Source organism: Pongo abelii, chromosome 18 (genome assembly GCF_028885655.2).
Source record: "Pongo abelii isolate AG06213 chromosome 18, NHGRI_mPonAbe1-v2.0_pri, whole genome shotgun sequence".
NCBI lineage: Eukaryota > Metazoa > Chordata > Mammalia > Primates > Hominidae > Pongo > Pongo abelii.
In genome coordinates, this window is record NC_072003.2 from 31,340,366 (window position 1) to 31,359,987 (window position 19,622).

The window sequence follows — 19,622 nt, forward strand, 5'->3', positions numbered from 1 at the left end:
TTCACTGGTGAGTCAATGAGCTTAAAAAAAAAGGAACAAAATAAAAATCCTACATAAAAAATTAGCTAAATGCTCAAAAACATCCCAAGAATGCCAAATGCCTTTTCACTTTCATTTTTATATACAAATCACCTCTCACTGCTGCAAATGAAGAATCTAAGAATGAAAACGTGTCCCACAGGCCTCCATCTGTGTTCAGGACAGTAAGAGTTTGGGACTAGACTCATGATTCTAGCAGCAAACACTTTTTTTCTTTTTAAAGAAAGAAATATTGCATAGAACCCCACCATAGAAAGCAGACTGAATGAGAAACTGCTTAATAAATAAGGGTAGAGGAGGGGGTCTCAAATGCCTGTCTGTACTCCCAAACCAGTACCTGTGACACCTCCAAGAATCCCTATTGAGGATCAAGGGCCTACAGAGCACTAGAAAAGCCGTGCACTAAAGCCCTTCCCAGCTTTGTGATTCTGGTTCTAACAAGTCTAGAAAGTTTTTGGGAGATAAAAAATGGTTGCTAAAAAGACTGGTCTGTACATTCTCTCTCAAGTATCTTTCAACTGCAAGCCCCATCACCACTGCCGCCCAGGGTCTTTGCTACCTGACCACCAGGGGTGATTAAACTATTTCATCACCTGGCCCTAACCTAGCTGACTTACTGTCCCCACCTCACCATCCACAGCCACCCACCTACCCTCTGCCTCAGCCAAACCCAAACTCACCCTTTTCTCTCCACATAACAGTTCCATGTCTTCACACACGCCATTTCTTCTATCTAGAATGCTCCTGACTCCTCGAAAAGGTCCCCACCTCTGTGAAGCCTAATGCAGTCCCTCCATCCCCACCCTCAGAGCTCCTCACTCCTTGTGGGCTTCAACATGACACCGACCACAATGAACTGAAATTACATCTTTCACTCTCATACGGGGATGACAAAACAACTGGTGCCACCTCAGTGGAAGACAAGTCAGCAATATTTATCAAATTTCAAACACAAAGACAACTTCACCCAGCAATACACTTTTGGTGATTTTTCCTCCAAAGCTTAGGTGTAAAGGATCTTCACGTCAACGCCGTTTGTACAACAAAAGACTGGGGACAACTTAAATTTCCATCAAGGCAGGATTGGTTAAATAAGATACATCCACACTGTAGAACACCTTCTAACTATGAAAAACAGTGAATAAGCTCTATACATATATGTATATGGAAGCATGAAAACCATTCACCTAAAAACACATTTCCCCACACCCAAGGATCCCAGTCAAACATGGCCAGGCGTGGTGGCTCACGCCTGTAATCCCAGCACTTTGAGAGGCTGAGGCGGGCAGACCACTTGAAGTCAGGAGTTAGAGACCAGCCTGGTCAACATGGTGAAACCTCGTCTTTACTAAAAATACAAAAATTAGCCAGGTGTGGTGGCGTAAGTCAGTAGTACCAGCTACTCGGAAGGCTGAGGCAGGAGAATCGCTTGAACCCAGGAGACGGAGGTTGCAGTGAGCAGAGATCACACCACTGCACTCCAGCCTGGGTGACAGAGAGAGACTCGTCTCAAAAAAAAAAAAAGAAAGAAAGAAAATGTCAAACACTGAGAAAGAGGTGCCTGGGGATCCTCTCTGCTTGTCCTTGTCATCCCAAATACCACTCTCGCTCTTAAGCAAAACTCCGCACATTTCCTAAGGTCTTAAGTACTAGACACTGTCACAAACAAACTTATTCATTCTTTAGGCTGGTTTTTTTTTTGATAACACAGAAGAACTTGCACTTACCTGCAAGTTCTCCAATTTGAATTCCAAATCAAGGTAAATGCCTAGAAGTTTCCTGTTTATTCCACCATGGAATGTGCTGCCTGCCATTCACTGGCTTTCACTCTCTAAGTCCCATACTTTTCCTGTCTTTGTCTCTATTTTAGGTTCCATCCTACCCCAAGGTCTATAACCCTCTGTCCACTGGCAGTAACTATTGGTATAAACTATTTCTTCCTAGTGGCTGGAGCATGGGACATCCTGGCCAATTAAATATGCTGAATTTAAGACTGCTGCCATAGATGGATTTCAATTTTCAAAATATAGATTCAATTCAACTTTTACTTAATCTATATCATCTTTTTATGCATTCGGAGATAAGGAAGGACCATATAGTGTATGATAATTTATATAAAATATCCAGAATAAGCAAATTCATGAGATAGGAATTAGATTTGTGGTCACCAGGGGCTGGGGCAAGGGAAAAAGGGGAATGACTGCTTAATGGGTACAGGTTTCCTCTGGAGTGATGAAAAAGTGTGAAACTAGAGTGGTGATTCTTGCACAACATGCTGAATGCACTTAATTCTTACACAACATGCTGAATGCACTTAATGTCACTGAACTGCATACTTTAAAATGGTGACGTTTTATATCATGTGTTGCTATAGTCTGGATGTGGTTTGTCTCCACCTAATCTCATGTCTAAATTTGATCCCCAATGTTGGAAGCAGGGCCTAATGAGAGGTGTTTGGGTCATGGGGGTAGATATCTGATAAAAAGTTTAATGCCCTCCCCGGCAAGGAGTTCGGGGGGTGAGGGTAAGTAAATTCTCTCTCCTAGTTCCTGAGAGCTGGCTGTTTGAAAGGGCCTGGCGCCTCTCCTCTCACTCTTATCCTTCCTCTCTTGCCCTGTGATCTCTGCACACAGATTCCCCTTCACCGTCCACCAGGAGTGGAAGTAGCCTGAGTCCCTTACCACATGCCCAATCTTGAAACTTTCAGCCACCAAAATTGGGAGCCAAATACACCTTTTCCCTTTACAAATTACCCAGCTTCAAATACTCCTTTAGCAACACAAAACAGACTAAAACACGTAGTATTTTAAGGCCGAGGCGGGCAGATCACTTCAGGTCAGGAGTTCAAGACCAGCCTAGCCAACATGGTGAAACCCCATCTCTACTAAAAATACAAAACTTAGCCGGGCGTGGTGGCTCACGCCTGTAATCCCAGCTACTCGGGAGGCTGAGGCAGGAGAATCGCTTGAATCCGGGAGACAGAGGTTGCAGTGAGCTGAGATCACGCCACCGCACTTTAGCCTGGGTGACAGAGAGAGACTCTGACTCAAAAAAAAATAATGTGTATTTTACTACAGCTTTTTGAAAACTAACTTAAGACTGGAAAAAATAAAAATATGTTAAGACACTATTTCTAATACATTAATGTAAATATAAGTGATACCTAAATAAAGCTTAAGGGATCTGTCTCCTATAAACAGTCAAAAAATAAAATCTAACTTGTTGATAAGTTTCCTACATAAACACACAGAAAAAGATACTGCGGAACAATAATGAGAAGCCATTATTTAACCTATTAAATTAGCGACAATTTTCTTAAGATTACCCAACACTGATATTTATCTACAGCTGATGGGAAGAATAAACTCGTGTAATCATTCTGGAAAACACGTGATTAAGTGCCTTAAAAATGTTCAGACTAGACCGGGTGCGGTGGCTCACGCCTGTAATCCCAGCACTTTGGGAGGCCGGGACAGGCAGATCACGAAGTCAGGAGTTCAAGACCAGCCTGGCCAACATAGTAAAACCCTGTCTCTACTAAAAATACAAAAAAAAAATTAGCCAGGCGTGGTGGCAGGCGCCTGTAGTACCAGCTACTTGGGAGGCTGAGGCAGGAAAACTGCTTGAACCCAGGAGGCGGAGGTTACAGTGAGCCGAGATCACGCCACTGCACTGCAGCCTGAGCAACACAGAGAGACTCTGTCTAAAAAAAAAAAAAAAAAATTGTTCAGACTACATCTAAGTTTATTTAAAAGAAAAAAAAACCCTCATACCCTTGGGCCTTTCTGAATCTATCCTAAGGCAATTTTCTAAAATACATACAAAGCTTTTTGCAAAGACATTAATCACATTATTATTTACCATGGCAAAAAACAGAACAATGAACTGCTTAAGAATCCATGCAATGCAGCATTATAAAGCCACTGCAAATATTTATAAAATATTTAATGATTTGAAAAGCCGCTTATGCTATAAAGTGGAAAAGGCAGAAGAAAAAAGTGCATTTAGTGTAATCTCAACCATATTGAAAAAGTAAATAGGAAAAAAGACTAGAAGGAAGCAAATCAAAATGTTATTAGAGATTGAATCCAATGGTGGTAATTTCTTTTTTTTTTTAATTATCAAATATTCTAGAGTTCAAAATACTTTTTACAATCAAGATAATAACAACTAAGCAAAATCAAGAAGTGGCAGAGAAGATTTTGTGTTTTCTACAGTAGCATCAGTACCTACTTTAATTGTCTAGCAGTACTAGAATAAAGAAGGCACAGAAACTGAGCTAAATTATTGGTCACAAGGCCAGGAACAACGGCTCACACCTGTAATCCCAGCACTTTGGGAGGCCAAAGCAGGAGGATTGCTTGAGCCCAGGATTTTAAAACCAGCCTGGGCAACATAGCAAGATCCTATCCTGATACAAGAAAAAAATAATAATTTTAAAATTAAAAAAAAAAAAAGAAATTTTTTAAAAAATAAATTGTTGGTCACAAATGTTGGAGGGCTTGGCTGCTGCAGTTTTGTTGTTTGTTAGTAAGTACTTATGGGAGAAGAGCTTACAAAAACTCCCTATACTATTTCTGCAACTCTTCTATAAGTCTTACATTATCTCAAAATTACATATTTAAAATAAATAAATCTGACCAGGCGCAGTGGCTCACACATGTAATCCCAGCACTTTGGGAGGCGGAGGTGGGTGGATCACCCGAGGTTGAGAGTTCGAGACCAGCCTGGCCAACCTGGTGAAACCCCATCTCTACTAAAAATATAAAAATTAGCCGGGCGTGGTGTCACATGTAATCCCAGCTACTTGGGAGGCTAAGGCAGGAGAATCGCTTGAACCCAGAAGGTGGAGGTTGCAGTGAGCTGAGATCGTGCCATTGCACTCCAGCCTGGGCAACAAGAGTGAAACTCTGTCTCAAAAAAAAGAAATTAAATTAAATAAACAAACCCTTTTTATAAAAATTTTTTTATTTAAAAGGACATGAGCCCGTGACACAGCCTCAGGAGGTCCTGATGACATGTGCCCCTAAATTTAAAAAATCCTTGATAGATCATTCAATTTATCTTTCTCTAAAAACAAAATGCAGATGAATAATTTCCTGGACAATAACAAAGCACTTGGCTCACTACAACCTCCACCTCCTGGATTCAAGCAATTCTCCTACCTCAGCCTCCTGAGTAGCTGGGATTACAGGTGCCCACCACCATGTCCAGCTCATTTTTGTATTTTTAGTAGAGACGGGTTTCGCCATGTTGGTCAGGCTGGTCTCAAACTCCTGACCTCAGGTGATCCGCCTGCCTCGGCCTCCCAAAGTGCTGGGATTACAGGAGTGAGCCACCGCACCCGGCCTTTTTATTTTGAGACAGAGTCTTGCTCTGTCACCCAGGCTAAAGTGCAATGGTGCAATCTCAGCTCACTACAACCTCCACCTCCTGGGTTCAAGTGATTCTCCTGCCTCAGCCTCCCAAGTAGCTGGGATTACAGGCACCCGCCACCACACCTGGCTAATGGGTTTCACTTATGTTGGCCAGGCTGGTCTCTAACACCTGACCTTGTGATCCGCCCACCTTGGCCTCCCAAAGTGCTGGGATTAAAGGCATGAGCCACTGCACCTGGCCTCCTCATGAATTTTTCAAAAGGCCTTCCCTGGGCCGGGCACGGTGGCTCACTCCTGTAATCCCAGCACTTTGGGAGGCCAAGGCAGTGGATTACCTGAGGTCAGGAGTTCGAGACCAGCCTGCCCAACATGGTGAAACCCTGTCTCTACTAAAAATACAAAAATTAGCCAGGCATGGTGGTGGACACCTGTAATTCCATCTACTCGGGAGGCTGAGGCAGGAGAAACGCTTGAATCCGGAGACAGAGGTTGCAGTGAGCCAAGATCACGCCACTACGCCCCAGCCTGGGCGAAACAGAGGGAGACTCTAGCTCAAAAAGAAAAAGGGAAAGGAAAGGACAGAACTTCTCAGGTCTGATTATTAGTGAGTTTAGAAACCAACGATTTTTCTTCCAGCTCCATTTGGCTCATAAAATACCCTTAACTTTTCAGGGAGCCGTAGACCAGAGATTTTTTTCATTATAACCTTCATATAAAACAGCAGCAGACTGCTTTAATGGAAATGAACCTATTGCATATGCTAAGCCTAATGGGCTTACCTGAATTAAAACTCAAAGAAATCAAGCAATCTTCCTTTTTGTTGATGTCCTGTAATATGGACCAGCTACCACTGTGCCCTCAAGTCATACTACTTTTTCTTTCTTTCTTTTTTTTTGAGACGGAGTTTCGTCTGTCACCCAGGCTGGAGTGCAGTGAGCCAAAATCGCACCATTGCACTCCAGCCTGGGCAACAGGTAAAGATTCCGTCTCATAAAAAAGAAACCTAGTGATCTAGAAAAAACATGGGCCTTGGAGTTGGAACCTTAGAACTGAATCCTGGCTCTGTCAACTCACTAGGTAATTCTGATTTCTGTTTTTTTGGTTTTTTATTTTCTTAGCCCAGCTGAAGAGAACACTAGGTAACTTTGGACAAGTTACTTGGCATTACCCTCCCTGGGCCTCAGCGTCCTTATCTTCCTCAACTATAAAATGGAAACATAATACCTACCTGGCAGGGTGGCTGTGAGAGATTAAATCAAGTACCCTACGCAGTATGCATGAGGGCCTCCTAACGATGACTAGCACAGAGTGCAATTACGAAACACAGACCTTTTCTCTCTCTATGCCCATTTCCTTCCCTTCCCATTAGCCTCTTTCACCCCCTCACTTCTCTGCCCTGTGTCTTTCCTTGGTTAAGATCCACAAGGACCTCACCTCACCCCACTCCCACTCCTCGTTGTTCCTCAGCGGTTTTCCCAGTAGCAATTTGCTTTGGGGCTCCCCAGCAAGCACACCACCCCCCCAGCACTTGTTCTGACAACTTCCCTTGCTCACCTGCTGCCCATCTCCACCCACTGGGGGGAAAAATACAGTTATCTGAGCTTGCTGGTTGCATGGATTTTGAAAATACAAGGTGTTACTGCATTCATACTCTATTTCACTCTTACCACCCTCTCCAAATACTATTACTATCATTTACTAACCTCAAGGGCCCACCTTGACCTGCTTGGGTTTATTTTTACACCTGACTCTCTTAATTACTCATGTATCTGCTGAATGCTTACTAGCACTAGAGAGGCAAAGCAGAGTAAGACGCACTCTGCTATGGGCTCTTAAAGAGAAAGAACTAATCCTCCTCACCCCCAGGCTTGGAGTGGGAAGTAGGAGGAGGGAGTGGGGAAGGAGGCAAGAGTCCCACATTTTGCTCTCGAAACTTCTGAACTGTCTGACACTTGCTGTAAGAATGTAGTCTCGGCCGGGCACGGTGGCTCATGCCTGTAATCCCAGCACTTTGGGAGGCTGAGGCGGGTGGATCACGAGGTCAGGAGATTGAGACCATCCTGACTAACACGGTGAAACCCCATCTCTACTAAAAATACAAAAAAATTAGCCAGGCGTGGCAGCGTGCGCCTGTAGTCCCAGCTACTCGGGAGGCTGAGGCAGGAGAATGCTTGAATCCGGGAGGCGGAGCTTGTAGTGAGTCGAGATCGCACCACTGCACTCCAGCCTGGGCGACAGAGCGAGACTCCGTCTCAAAAAAAATAATAATAATAATGTAGTCTTGTCATTCTTATATTAACAAAAACAAATAAATCAAAATAAAAAAAGCCAAAAAATACCAAACTATAATCAAAGATGACCTATGTTAAACTACCAGCTGGAAAGCCTCAGAGAGGTAATGTTTATGGTAACCTTGAGATGTCACGTAAGTTTCATTTGCAAGAAAGAAAAGAGCGCTAGAGCAGAGGGAACAGCATCAGCAAAGGCAGACAAGTATGAAAGTACACTGAGTGTTCTGGGAATGACAAATGGTTTGCTGTGGCTGGAAAACAAGGTGTACTTTGGGAAGTCTTTCAAAGATACTCCAAATAAATCACTTTAAGTATTTAATGAACCATCTTCATCCTTACTGAGAGACCTCAAAGAAAGTAAGAAACTTAAAATTCAGGGCCCATGTTACTCTACCATGATAAAAACTTGGTCTCTGACAACAGTGGGAACCCTCTGCTCTGAATGACTGGGGTTCACGTGGCATGATCACATCTGAGTTCTATGAGGCAGCTCAGCAGTACAGAAGATGGACAGAGGGACGCAGAACCTGGAAGAGAGGACCGGTCATGACAGCAACAACCAAAGCAAGAGACAATGACAGCCTGATCAAAGCAGAGGGAATGGAGAGAAAGGTCAGGGTCAGGACACAGATATGTTAGCAGCAGCATCAACAGGTCTGGAAGCAGGGGGGCGCTATAGAAGAGGAAGTTAAAGATGACTCAGGTTCATCGTTTGACTAGCTAGAAAATGAGGTCATTAACAGAACCAGGGCAAGGCAGAGGAGGCACTAACTTGAGAGGAAGATGATGGATTTGGTTTAAGACACATTTAATTTGATGTTGTCAGAACACTGGATATCCACAGCTGGTGAGGGTTTAGTTTCCATTGGTACATGGGTCATAGCTGAAACCATGGGAGGCTAAACCAAGAGACTAATACCATGGATGCCACGGGAGCCAAGAAGAAAAGTGTTTCAAGAAAAGAAAAGGAGATCAGTGGCTGCCAAAGGCCACACAGAGAGGTCAAATGACCTAAGGATTGAAAATAGGCATTAAACTGAACTCAGCACACACAGGTTACACATAATCTTGAAAAGTGGTAAAGACAAAAAGCCAGTCTGCTGGCTGGGCGCAGTGGCTTATGCCTGTAATCCTAGCACTTTGGGAGGCTGAGGCCGGAGGATCACTTGAGCCCAGCAGCTCGAGGCCAGCCTAGGCAACATGGTGAAACCTCGTATCTACAAAAAATACAAAATTACCCAGGCATGGTGATGCATATGTATAGTTCCAGCTACTCAGGAGGCTGAGGTGGGAGGATCGCGTGAGCCTCAGGAGATAGAGGCTGCAGTGAGACATGATTGCTCCACTGCACGCCAGCCTGGGCAACAGAGTAAGACCCCATCTCAAAAAAAAAAAAAAAAAAAAAGTCAATCTGCAATGGGTTGTGGAATGAATGACAGGGGGAAAGGAGAGGTGGAGGGTTGAAAAAGTAGAGGCAGAGTGGCAACCACACTTTCAGGAATTCCTACCCTTTCAACACAGCCTGTGCCATCACATCTTCCTTGGCTTAGACAGATAAGTTTGACAATGCAACTACTTAAGATCTTCAACATCCTTCTCCCGCCCAGGGCCAATTACCTTCATGTCAACAGCACCACAACTGCTCACTTACCTACGGAGATAGCCACGTCCCATATTTCATCAGCACATGGTCCATCTCCTGTCATCTCTTCCTATCAGTTTACATGTTATCGCTTCCATTCCTACCAAATCCAAATCACCAACTGATTAAAACTTTCTACTGCTCCCAATCGCCAGGTTACAGGCTTCCAAAATCAGCTTGTGCTTCTCCTTCTTCCTCATCTCTTAACCCTGGAATCAGTTTTAAGTGACAACTCCCTTGCCCAGGTCTTCCTCTCAACCACTAATTACACATGCAAGAACAGGCAGGCCCTTGTCACATCCACACAGGCATGGTGTAACATCTGGTTTCCCGCATCTAACCTACATACAGCAGATTGAGTTTCCTTTAAGGAAAAGCATCCGACAAAAGAAAGCCAAACTCCCTAGGGTAGTACTGGAGACCCTCCATCATCTAGCCACAAACTACCTTGATAGCCTTCTCTCCAACTACTTCTTCACATCCTTCTCTTCTGAAACTTCCAAACTTCTGAAACTGCTAGGGAGCCTAGTTTACTCCCTCCCTAAAGCTCCCTTTTAACACCCAAGACCTCAACAACATCCCTACCACAATTTAATTGCCCACTATGCCAAGAATTGCTCTAGACTCTTGGGATACATGAACAAAAGAGAGATTCCCTAGCTTTATGGAGCTAACATTTTAGCGGGAGGCAACAAAAGACCGACCTCATTATTAACATTGAGTATATAAAATGTTAAAAAATTGTACAAAAAGAAGTAAAGCAGGATGTGAGGGACTGGAAGTGCTGAAGTGGCATTACCATTTTAAACAGGATGGCGAGGGTAGGCCCCACTGGAAAAGTGATTCTTGAGGCTTAAAGGTTTAGTCAAGCAGATTCTTAGGGAGAGCACGGTCCAAGCAAAGGCAGGGAGCCAGGCCAAACGCCTGGAGCAGGAACATGCCCAGAAGGTCTGAAGAGCAGTAAGAAGACCGAGGGAGCTGCAGCACAGCCAGTGAGAGCTAAAGGAGCTGAGCTAGAGGGGAGATGTGACCCGTCTCACAAACCAGCTTGGATGTCAAGCAGGCAGCTGGAGACTCGAGAACTGGAGCTGAGGAGAGAGATGTTGGGTTATAGGTGTCCTGGATGATGGCACTAAGTTCAAGGCCTAGAGTGTTCCGGCTATGAGATGAGGAAGAAACAACCTGCGCGACAGGAGGAAAACCAAGAACACACCTTAGTGTCCCAGCGGCCAAGTGACGAAAGGCTGAACTGCAGAAGGGGTACTCCACTTGTCTGATGCTACTGACAGATCCAGTAAGACAGGGATTGAGAGCTAACCACTGGATTTAGCAACACTGGTGGCAGGGATCTTGATAAGTGAGATTAAGAGAGAATAATGCCAGGCGTGGGGGCTCACATCTATAATCCCAGCATTTTGGGAGGCCTAGGCAGGGGGATCCCTTGAGCCCAGGAGTTCGAGGCTGCTGTGAACTATGGTCACTCCACTGCACTCCAGCCTGGGCGACAGAGCGAGATCCTATGTCTAAAATTAATGAGCGAAGGGAAAGTGAGGAATTAGAGACCAAGTACAGGCCACTCTTTCCTGGGGTTTTGCTGCAAAGGAGAAAAAAGAAATAGGGCAATAACTGGCCAGGAAAGTAGGAGTAAAGGTTTCAGATAAAAAAACACCATGTTTGTGTACTACATGTATATGTGTACATAGGTATGCATATAAAGCCCTAGAAAGTCCTACGCACCCAACAAACATTTATTTCCTTCACTCTCACTTCACACCTACCATTTTCTATTATCTTTGTTGCTATATATGTGACCTTTGTCACTGTCTGCAAGAAACTTTCACTTGGAAGGCCCTTTCTTTGTCCCAGTGTCAAACTCTTCCTCATCCTTCAAGACTCAAATATCCCCTCCTGGGAAGCCTTCCCTGACTCTTCTCAGCCAATCTCTCTCAGGTCAGTACCTATGCAATCTTTGTACCAATGCCCCTTTGCACTAACACATTCTTCTACTATCAGTCTCTTATATTTTCAGAGTATGTTGTCTTATCTTCCCCACTCTGGGGAAGACTCTGGGAGTCTTATCTGGGAGTCTTATCTGACTCCCAGAGGGCAGGGGCAGTTATGAGCAGTGACTCGCTGTGTGACCTTGGGAAGTTGCCTAACCTCTCAGTGCACTGAATGTCAGCTATAAAACGTGAAATGAAAGCTGCCTTTAAGCCAGGCACAGTGGTTCACGCCTGTAATCCCAGCACGTTGGGAGGCCCAGATGGGTGGATCATCTGAGGTCAGGAGTTCAAGACCAGCCTGGCCAACATGGTGAAACCCCATCTCCACTAAAAATACAAAAATTATTCAGGCGTGGTGGTGTGCACCTGTAGTCCCAGCTACTCGGGAGGCTGAGGCAGGAGAATCACTTGAACACAGGAAGTGGAGACTGCAGTGAGCCGAGATCACACCACTGCACTCCAGCCTAGGCGACAGAGCAAGACTCTGTCTCAAAAAAAAAAAAACTGCCTCTACCTCCTGGAGTTGTTTGGGATGGTAAATGGGTTCATAGGTTCATAGATGTAAGATGCCTGGCATATAGAAAGCTATATATATATATATACATACACACACACACACACACACACACACACACACACACACAATTAACTATTATATTGTAACCACAGCACCTAGGGTTGTAAACTTCACAGCAGGAAGTCAACACATTATTTCATGATTATTTGGCATGGTGTGGTGGCCCACGCCTGTGATCCTAGCACTTTGGGAGGCTGAAGCAAGAGGACTGGTTGAGGTCAGAAGTTCAAGACCAGGCTGGGCAACATAGCAACCCCCACTATCTACAAAAAATAAAAATAAAAAAATTAGCTGGGCATGGTGGCATGGGCCTGTAGTCTCAGCTACTGAGGAGGCTGAGGTGGGAGGATTGCTTGAGACCAGGAGATCGAGGTCACTATGAGCTGTGACTGTGCTGCTGCGCCCCAGCCTAGACAACAGAGCAAGACCCTGTCTCAAAAAATAAATATAAATATATAATAAAAGTAAAAACCAGTAACAAAAACTCTGGCTTAATCTACCTATTTCTTTATACTACATTAATTTTGCTGACCACATTTTGGTTTTATCAGGTGATTTGAACCATATCATATACTAATTTTTTCAGAAGCTATTCAAGTCATTTCTTGAAAAGTAACTTTTTCTCCAGACTTTCTCTAATGCTGTGACTGACATACAAAACCTCTGGGTACTGCTGAACCTTTCCCTGCCATCTCCCTGCACCCCCACGTCTTCTTCGTGCCTCTCAGAGCATGGGGTACAATGCTGTGGGTGAACCAGTAGATGACATGCCATGTGAGTGGCTACATTTCAGTTCTGATTCTGCCTCCATTACAGGGGCCACTCATGGTAATTGATATTAAAAAAATAAGGCCAGGTGTGGTGGCTCCCACCTGTAATCCCAGCACTTTGGGAGGCCAAGGTGGGCAGATCACCTGAGGTCTAGAGTTCGAGACCAGCCTGACCAACGTGGTCAAACCCCATCTCTACTAAAAAACACAAAAATTAGCCGGGTATGGTGGTGGGTGCCTGTAATCCCAGCTACTCAGGAGGCTGAGGCAGGAGAATCGCTTGAACCTGGGAGACAGAGGTTGCAGTAAGCCAAGATCGTACCATTGCACTACAGCCTGGGTGAAAGAGCAAGACGCCGTCTCAAAAAAAAAAAAAAAAAAAAAGAAAGAAAGAAAGAAAAGACACCTTAGCAGTCAATTCAATTTCTAAGCAACTAAAAAAGAAATGCTAATATAAGCAAAAACTCAATTTTGCACACAATTTTCATATTAAGCAACAGCTCACTCAATACTAAGTAATAATTTCTCAGCAAAGTAGTGGAAACCTCTAACATGTCACACCACTTAAGAATCCATAGGAATGCAACCAAAAATGATTTAATCAAATACAGTTAAAGTATGCTAGCTCTTCCTGTAATTCTATACTGCAACTATAAATCTTTTTAAACTGGTTCTAAATGTGAAGGTCAACAGGGATAGTGTAAACAAAATTCCCCATACTCCCTATGCCCCACCACTATCTATCTCTAAGCCAAACAAAATACAGGTGGAGGACTCTCCTGATCTTCCTTCCCATGAGGCAGCACCAAGAGCACAGGCTCCAGAGTAGAGCACTTTGGGTCTAAATGCCAACTCCACCACCTGTCAACTAGGAATCCTAGAGCAGGTCTGTCCATCTCCCGCTCTGGCAGGAACAGCCATAGTGGAACCTAGCAGAGGTGGTGGGGTTTACTGATACTGAATGACTAAGAGAAAAAGTAGGCCAGGCACAGTGGCTCACGCCTATAATACCAGAACTTTGGGAGGCCAAGGCAAGTGGATCACCTGAGGTCAGGAGTTCGAGATCAGCCTGGCCAACCTGGTGAAACCCCATCTCTACTAGAAATACAAAAAAAAAAAAACTAGCCGGGCATGATGGCAGGTGCCTGTAATCCCAGCTACTCAGGAGGCTGAGGCTGGAGAATCATTTGAATCCAAGAGGCAGAGGTTGTAGTGATCCAAGATCACGCCACTACACTCCAGCCTGGGTGACAGAGCGAGACTCCATCTTAAAAAAAAGAAAGAAAAAACAAGTAATGAGTGAAGAATAGCTAGCACATCAAAGATGCTTAATAAGTGGTAGTTTTTATCACATTACGCCACTTTCGAGTCTTATTAGAGTTGAAGATTTAAAAAGAAGATATTAAAAAGGCTCAAACTTATGCCAACCAATACCCTTAAAGTAAAAATGTTAAGTCAGCAAGAAATGGAGAGGAAATAATTTCCTGGAATAAAGAGCTGGGATCCCAGGGAAAAGACCCTCTGCCTGTAAGACACCAGCCAGGCAACAGTTTCCTTACCTTTGGGGGACAGGGCCTACCCTACCCAAGCCCCTGACCCTGGGATACCTACAGATGAACCACTGTGTCAGTGACACGAAAAGGACAATCCTATTCACATCAACTATGGCCACCCCCTGTGTACTTAAATAACTGAGGTCTAGGTGACAAAAACTTTGACTTGCAATATACCTCAGAAAAAATGCACATGGAGTTCATGAAGCCAACTACTTTACAATTCATTACTCAAAGGTGGTCGGTCATTCCCATGATGCTCTACTGACTGCCAATTAAAATGAAACCTGAGTACAAGGGTGCTGGGCTAGCTCAGTCAATAACAAAATTCTGTCCAAGGGTCCTAAAGCAATGCTGTAAGTTTCCCAAGGGGAGGAACGTGTGTTTTGTTCATCTGTACATGCCCTAGGCCCTGGTATATGGTGGTGGCTACTGAAAATTCACTTGTAAGATTTGTACACCCATATTCATAGCAGTATTATTCACAATAGCCAAAGGGTGGAAGCAACCCAGGTATCCACTGAAGGATGAAAGGATATATGAAATGTAGCACATACTCACAATGGAATTCAGCCTTCAAAAGGAAGGAAGCTCTGACACACGCCACAACACGGATGAAGCTTGAGAACACTGTGCCATGTGAAATAAGCCAGTCACAACAGGCCAAATACTTCATGACTCCACTTACATGAGCTACCTAAAGTAAGTCAAATTCATAGAAACAGAAACTAAAGTAGGGCAGAGGAGAGACTGAAAAAAGAGGGGTATAGGTTGTTTTGGGAAAAAATCTTTGGAGATATATGGTGGTGATGGTTGGAAAACAATGTGAGTGTTCTTAATGTCACTGAACTGTACACTTAAAAATGGTTAAAATGGCAAATTTTAATTATGTATACTTTACTACAATTAAAAAACAAAACTTAAGAAGTACATCGAGGCCGGGCGCGATGGCTTACGCATGTAATCTCAGCACTCTGGAAGGCCGAGGCGGGTGGATCACCTGAGGTCAGGAGGTCGAGACCAGCCTGACCAACATAGTGAAACCCCATCTCTACTAAAATACAAAATTTAGCCGGGCATGGTGACGCATGCCTATAATCCCAGCTACTTGGAAGGCTGAGGCAGGAGAATCACTTGAACCTGGGAGGCAGAAGTTGCAGTGAGCTGAGACTGCACCACCGCACTCCAGCCTGGGCAACAAGAGCTAAACTCCATCTCAAAAAAAAAAAAAAAAAAAAAAAGCATTACTGAAAGAATAAATGAAGGAAGGAATGAATGCTACTTTCATCAGCCACTAAATTTTACACCTCATACCTCTAGATTACTCTTTAGAGAATTCCTACCCCAAATTTCATAATTGAGGAATTGGAACTGAGAGCTTAACTGATTTGCCACAATTCATACTGTGTAATATATATGTTAAAATATATAGACTCAACTGTGCGCGGTGGCTCACGCCTGTAATCCCAGCACTTTGGGAAGCTGAGGAGGACGGATCACTTGAGCTCAGGTTCAAGACCAGCCTGGGGAACATGGTGAGACCTCATCTCCACAAAAAATTAGCCAGGCATGGTGGCACTTGCCTGCAGTCCCAGCTACTTGGGAGGCTAAGGTGGGAGGACTGCTTGAGCCTAGGAGGTCAAGGCTGCAGTGAGCCATGAAAGTGCCACTGCACTCCAGCCTAGGAAACAAAGCAAGACCCTGTCTCAAATAAAATAAAAATAAAACACATACACTATACGTATAGCATATACTGTACGGTGCTGCTCAGCATTAATGGTGTACTTTACCTAGCTGGCTGTAAGCTCCATATCTCAGGACCTACACACTACCCACAGGCCCCTTGAATGTTTCGAAAATTCCACAGGCCTTAAGGTCTGCATCACAAAAGATGCAGCTATGTCCCTTTCTCTATTTTACCACTAATTTGCCAGGGGTAAAATGGGTGAAACTGAGGAGAACAGCTCCACTCCTCGAGGTGCTCAACCACAGGCTGGGTGATCCAGTACTTACCAAGGGCTTACTATGTGCCAGGAGCTGGAGCAGATAAGGGTTCGGACAATTTGGTCTTTGAAAGGAGCTGTGTCTACCGCAATAGACAGATAAGGCTCAGAAATAATTACAAGAGCAAAAAGGCAAATGCTTAACAAAGAGATGTTGGTACACACATTTAGGGGAGTATTGAAAGTATCGGTCTAGAAAACGTGGAAGGTATCTTCAGCAGAGATCAGAGCATGTAGAATAGCAGCCTCAGTGTCAAAAGATCACGACCATTCCTGACTTTGCCATCACCTGTGCAAGTGACCTCTGTAAATCCCTCTCTCAGTTTCCCCATATATAAACCTACAGCTAGATGAGATGTTTCTCCTACAATCACCCAGCTCTCTAAGTGTATTAGAGATGCCTAGGTTCAAAGTCAGATGCCTAGGTTCAAATCTTAACACTGTTAAAAAGTCGCTTGACCTTGAGCTGGGGAATTAATTGCTCCGTGCCTCAGTCTCCCCACTTCCGAACAGAGGGCTGGTGTGATCATTAAATACTACTGCACTGTCAATCACTTCGCGCAGGGCCTTGGCAAGTAGTAAGCCCTCAATAAACGATAGTTATTGTCCGGAGCTGCAGGAGGCAAACACCAGATGCAAGGGTTGTGCCTGCTGCGCTCCCAGGGCCCTCCCAGGCCTGAGCCATCATCCCTGGGGGGATGGGAGCGCAGGGCCGGGGCTGCACACTGCACGCATGTGTCACCGGCCAGGCTCCGCACGCGCCTCTACCCGCCATGGGGAGAGAAGCGATGGCTCAGCAGCCCCGGGGCCCATTCCCACCCCTCCGGTAGGGCACCCCAGGAGGGAAGGGTGCTCCAATCCCACTTACCATGCTGGCCGGGGAGGGGGCGGCTCAGATGAGCTGGTTCTTGGGCTTCGGACACGTCCCGCTCGCACAGTTCAGGTCATGGTCCCGGCAGACTCGGGAAGTCCCCCACCCATGCAAAGACAACCCCTTCCCCACCGGGCCCCAAGGGGACCCTCTAAAAAGGGCAGGGCCGCCCGGGTCGCCTCATCGGGGGCCCCCGAGACAATTCATCCAGACCCACCCGCCCCTCCCCAAGGAAACTGAAAAAGCAGGAAATGAGGCTCGGATGCCGGCGAGGAGGGCAGCGGCTCGGGACCCCCGCCCGGGCCCGACCCCCGCGGGGGAGGCTGCGGGCCCAGGCAGGGGCTCCCCGGCTTCCGCGGGCAGAGGTGGCGGCGGGCCCGGCCCCGAGTCTGAACGGGCGGAGGCTGACGGGCCTCGACTGCGCGGCCCAGGCGGCCGGCTCAGGGGAGAGGCCCGGGGGCCCGCGCTGTCCTCGCAGCCTCAACCCACACGGCCGCTGCCGCCGCCCCCCAAAGCATCCCTGCGCGCGCCCGTCCTGGAGCCGCCCGCTAGTACCGCGCGGCCGCCCCCGACCAACAGCCCCAACGCGCCGGAAGTGGCGAGCGCCGGGCGGCCCCACAGCGCGGCCGCCGGGCTGCGGCGCTGGAACCGGACCAATCCGGAATCGAGCGGGGCGAGCGGGGGGAGCCGGCGGAGGGCGGAGGGCGGGGCCGCACCTGACGGCTCCCACTGGCCCCGCCTTCTTGCCACGCCCTCCCTTGCTCCGCCCACCGCCCTGCGGCCACGCGGGCGGGCAGCCATCTTGGTAAAGGGAGCCCGGGCTGCCATTTTAGTAAAGGCGTGGTTTCTCTTTCGCTTTCTTCGCCCATTCATTCCGCAAAGCTTTAGTGAGTCCCTTTTACGTAGGGAGCATCGAGCTGGCAGCGTGGCGACACGCGGCCCCATGGAGCTTACATTCATGCAGTCCACACACTCTTGCCCGACTATATTCCTGGCCCCGCTGTGGATGCTAGGACCGGGGAGATAAACATAACTTCTATAGTCAAGGTGCTGAGAGAGGCAAGAGAGAGAATGTGTTGGATTCCTGTTCCTATTCTCCAATCCACTTTACTCGTGAAAGTGCTCATCTTTATTTCATTTTATTTTTAGGGACAGGGTCTTGCTCTGTTGCCCAGGCTGGAGTGCGGTAGCACAATCATGGCTCACTGCAGCCTCAACCTCCTGGCGCGCCACCATGCCCAGCTAAATTTTTTTATTTTTTGCAGAGATGAGGTATCCTTTTGATGCTCGGGCTGGTCTGGAACTCCTGGGCTCAAGCAGCTTTCCTGCCTCAGCCTTCCAAAGTGCTGGGATTACAGGTATGAGTCATCCAGCCAGGCTGAAAGTGCTAATGTTAAGAAACAGAGTCAGGAAACTATCCCAAACAGCTGAGGTTGAGCCCGCGGGTGTGCCTACTACATAGATTGGAGCAAATCTATATAACCCAATGGCCCTTGTCAACCTTAAATAACGAGATTGAGAAAATAGTATTTAAGTATAGGGTTTATTCAAGCCCAAAGCTTGAAGATGGCCCACCAGAAGTATAGTCCAGTTAGTGGCAGTTACAAATGGGGTTTTCTTGTTTGTTTGTTTTTAAGACAGGGTCTTGCTCTGTCGCCCAGACTAGAGTGTAGTTTGTTGTTGTTGTTGTTTGAGATGGAGTCTCGCTCTGTCGCCCAGGCTGGAGTGCAATGGCGCAATCTCGGCTCACTGCAACTTCCGCCTCCCGGGTTCAAAAGATTATCCTGCCTCAGCCTCTCCAGTAGCTGGGACTACAAGCACCCGCCATGATGCCCGGCTATTTTTTTTATTTTTAGTAGAAACGGGGTTTCACCATAGTGGCCAGGCTGGTCTTGAACTCCCCACCTCAGGTGATCCGCCAGCCTCGGCCTCCCAAAGTGCTGGGATTATAGGCGTGAGCCCTCCCGCCTGGCTTCAAGTGGGTTTCTAAGGAAAAAAGAGGCATAACATAAAGTTGAATAGGAATGGTGAGAAAGGGGGAAAAAATAACATAAGCTATTGCCTATACATTGTTCTTTGTATCACAAATTTCAGGAACCTGAAGGAAATGGGGGAGGCAGCTAGTCTGGAACAAAATATCTTTAAACAATTGTCCCCGGGCATGTGGAGGTGGGAGTGTGCCCGAACTCCCATACACAAGTCTCAGTGGACCTGACAAATTTTGCGTACTTCACATAACTCAGACTTCCCTGAGCTATTTTTCTTTCCTGTCAAACCTCAGTGTGATCTGAATCAATTCACCCAGAAGGACTGTTAAAACAAAGATTACTCGCTCCACTCATAGACTTCCCCATCCAGTAGGTTTGAGATGGGGCTGAATAATTTGCATTTCTAACAAGCTCCCAAATGAAGCTGATGCTGCAGGTCTAGATACCACATTTGGAGAACCACTGATACAATACTTTACCACTGAAAGCAATAGCTTTCAGGGGTTG

The 19,622-nt window shown here is 46.0% G+C and overlaps 1 protein-coding gene across 11 annotated transcripts in view; it reads right to left on the reverse strand.

The window, feature by feature from the left end:
- XPO6 (exportin 6) overlaps positions 1 to 17,733 on the reverse strand; it is a 114,263-nt gene extending 96,530 nt beyond the window's left edge. For 2 of the 11 annotated variants that reach the window (XM_054533699.2, XM_054533695.2), the window contains exons 1-2: positions 17,125 to 17,348; positions 14,815 to 14,883 (exon numbers count right to left, since the gene is read on the reverse strand). Coding sequence is in view for 2 of the 11 variants with exons in the window: in XM_002826268.6 (XP_002826314.2) it covers positions 17,125 to 17,127 (3 nt within the window). In the remaining 9 variants the exon portion in view is untranslated. Of the gene's footprint in view, positions 1 to 14,814; positions 14,951 to 17,124 lie in introns of all 11 variants that reach the window. The other 9 variants (XM_054533698.2, XM_054533693.2, XM_054533700.2 and 6 more) reach the window with 7 other exon arrangements.
- Between the last annotated feature and the right edge of the window lie 1,889 nt (positions 17,734 to 19,622).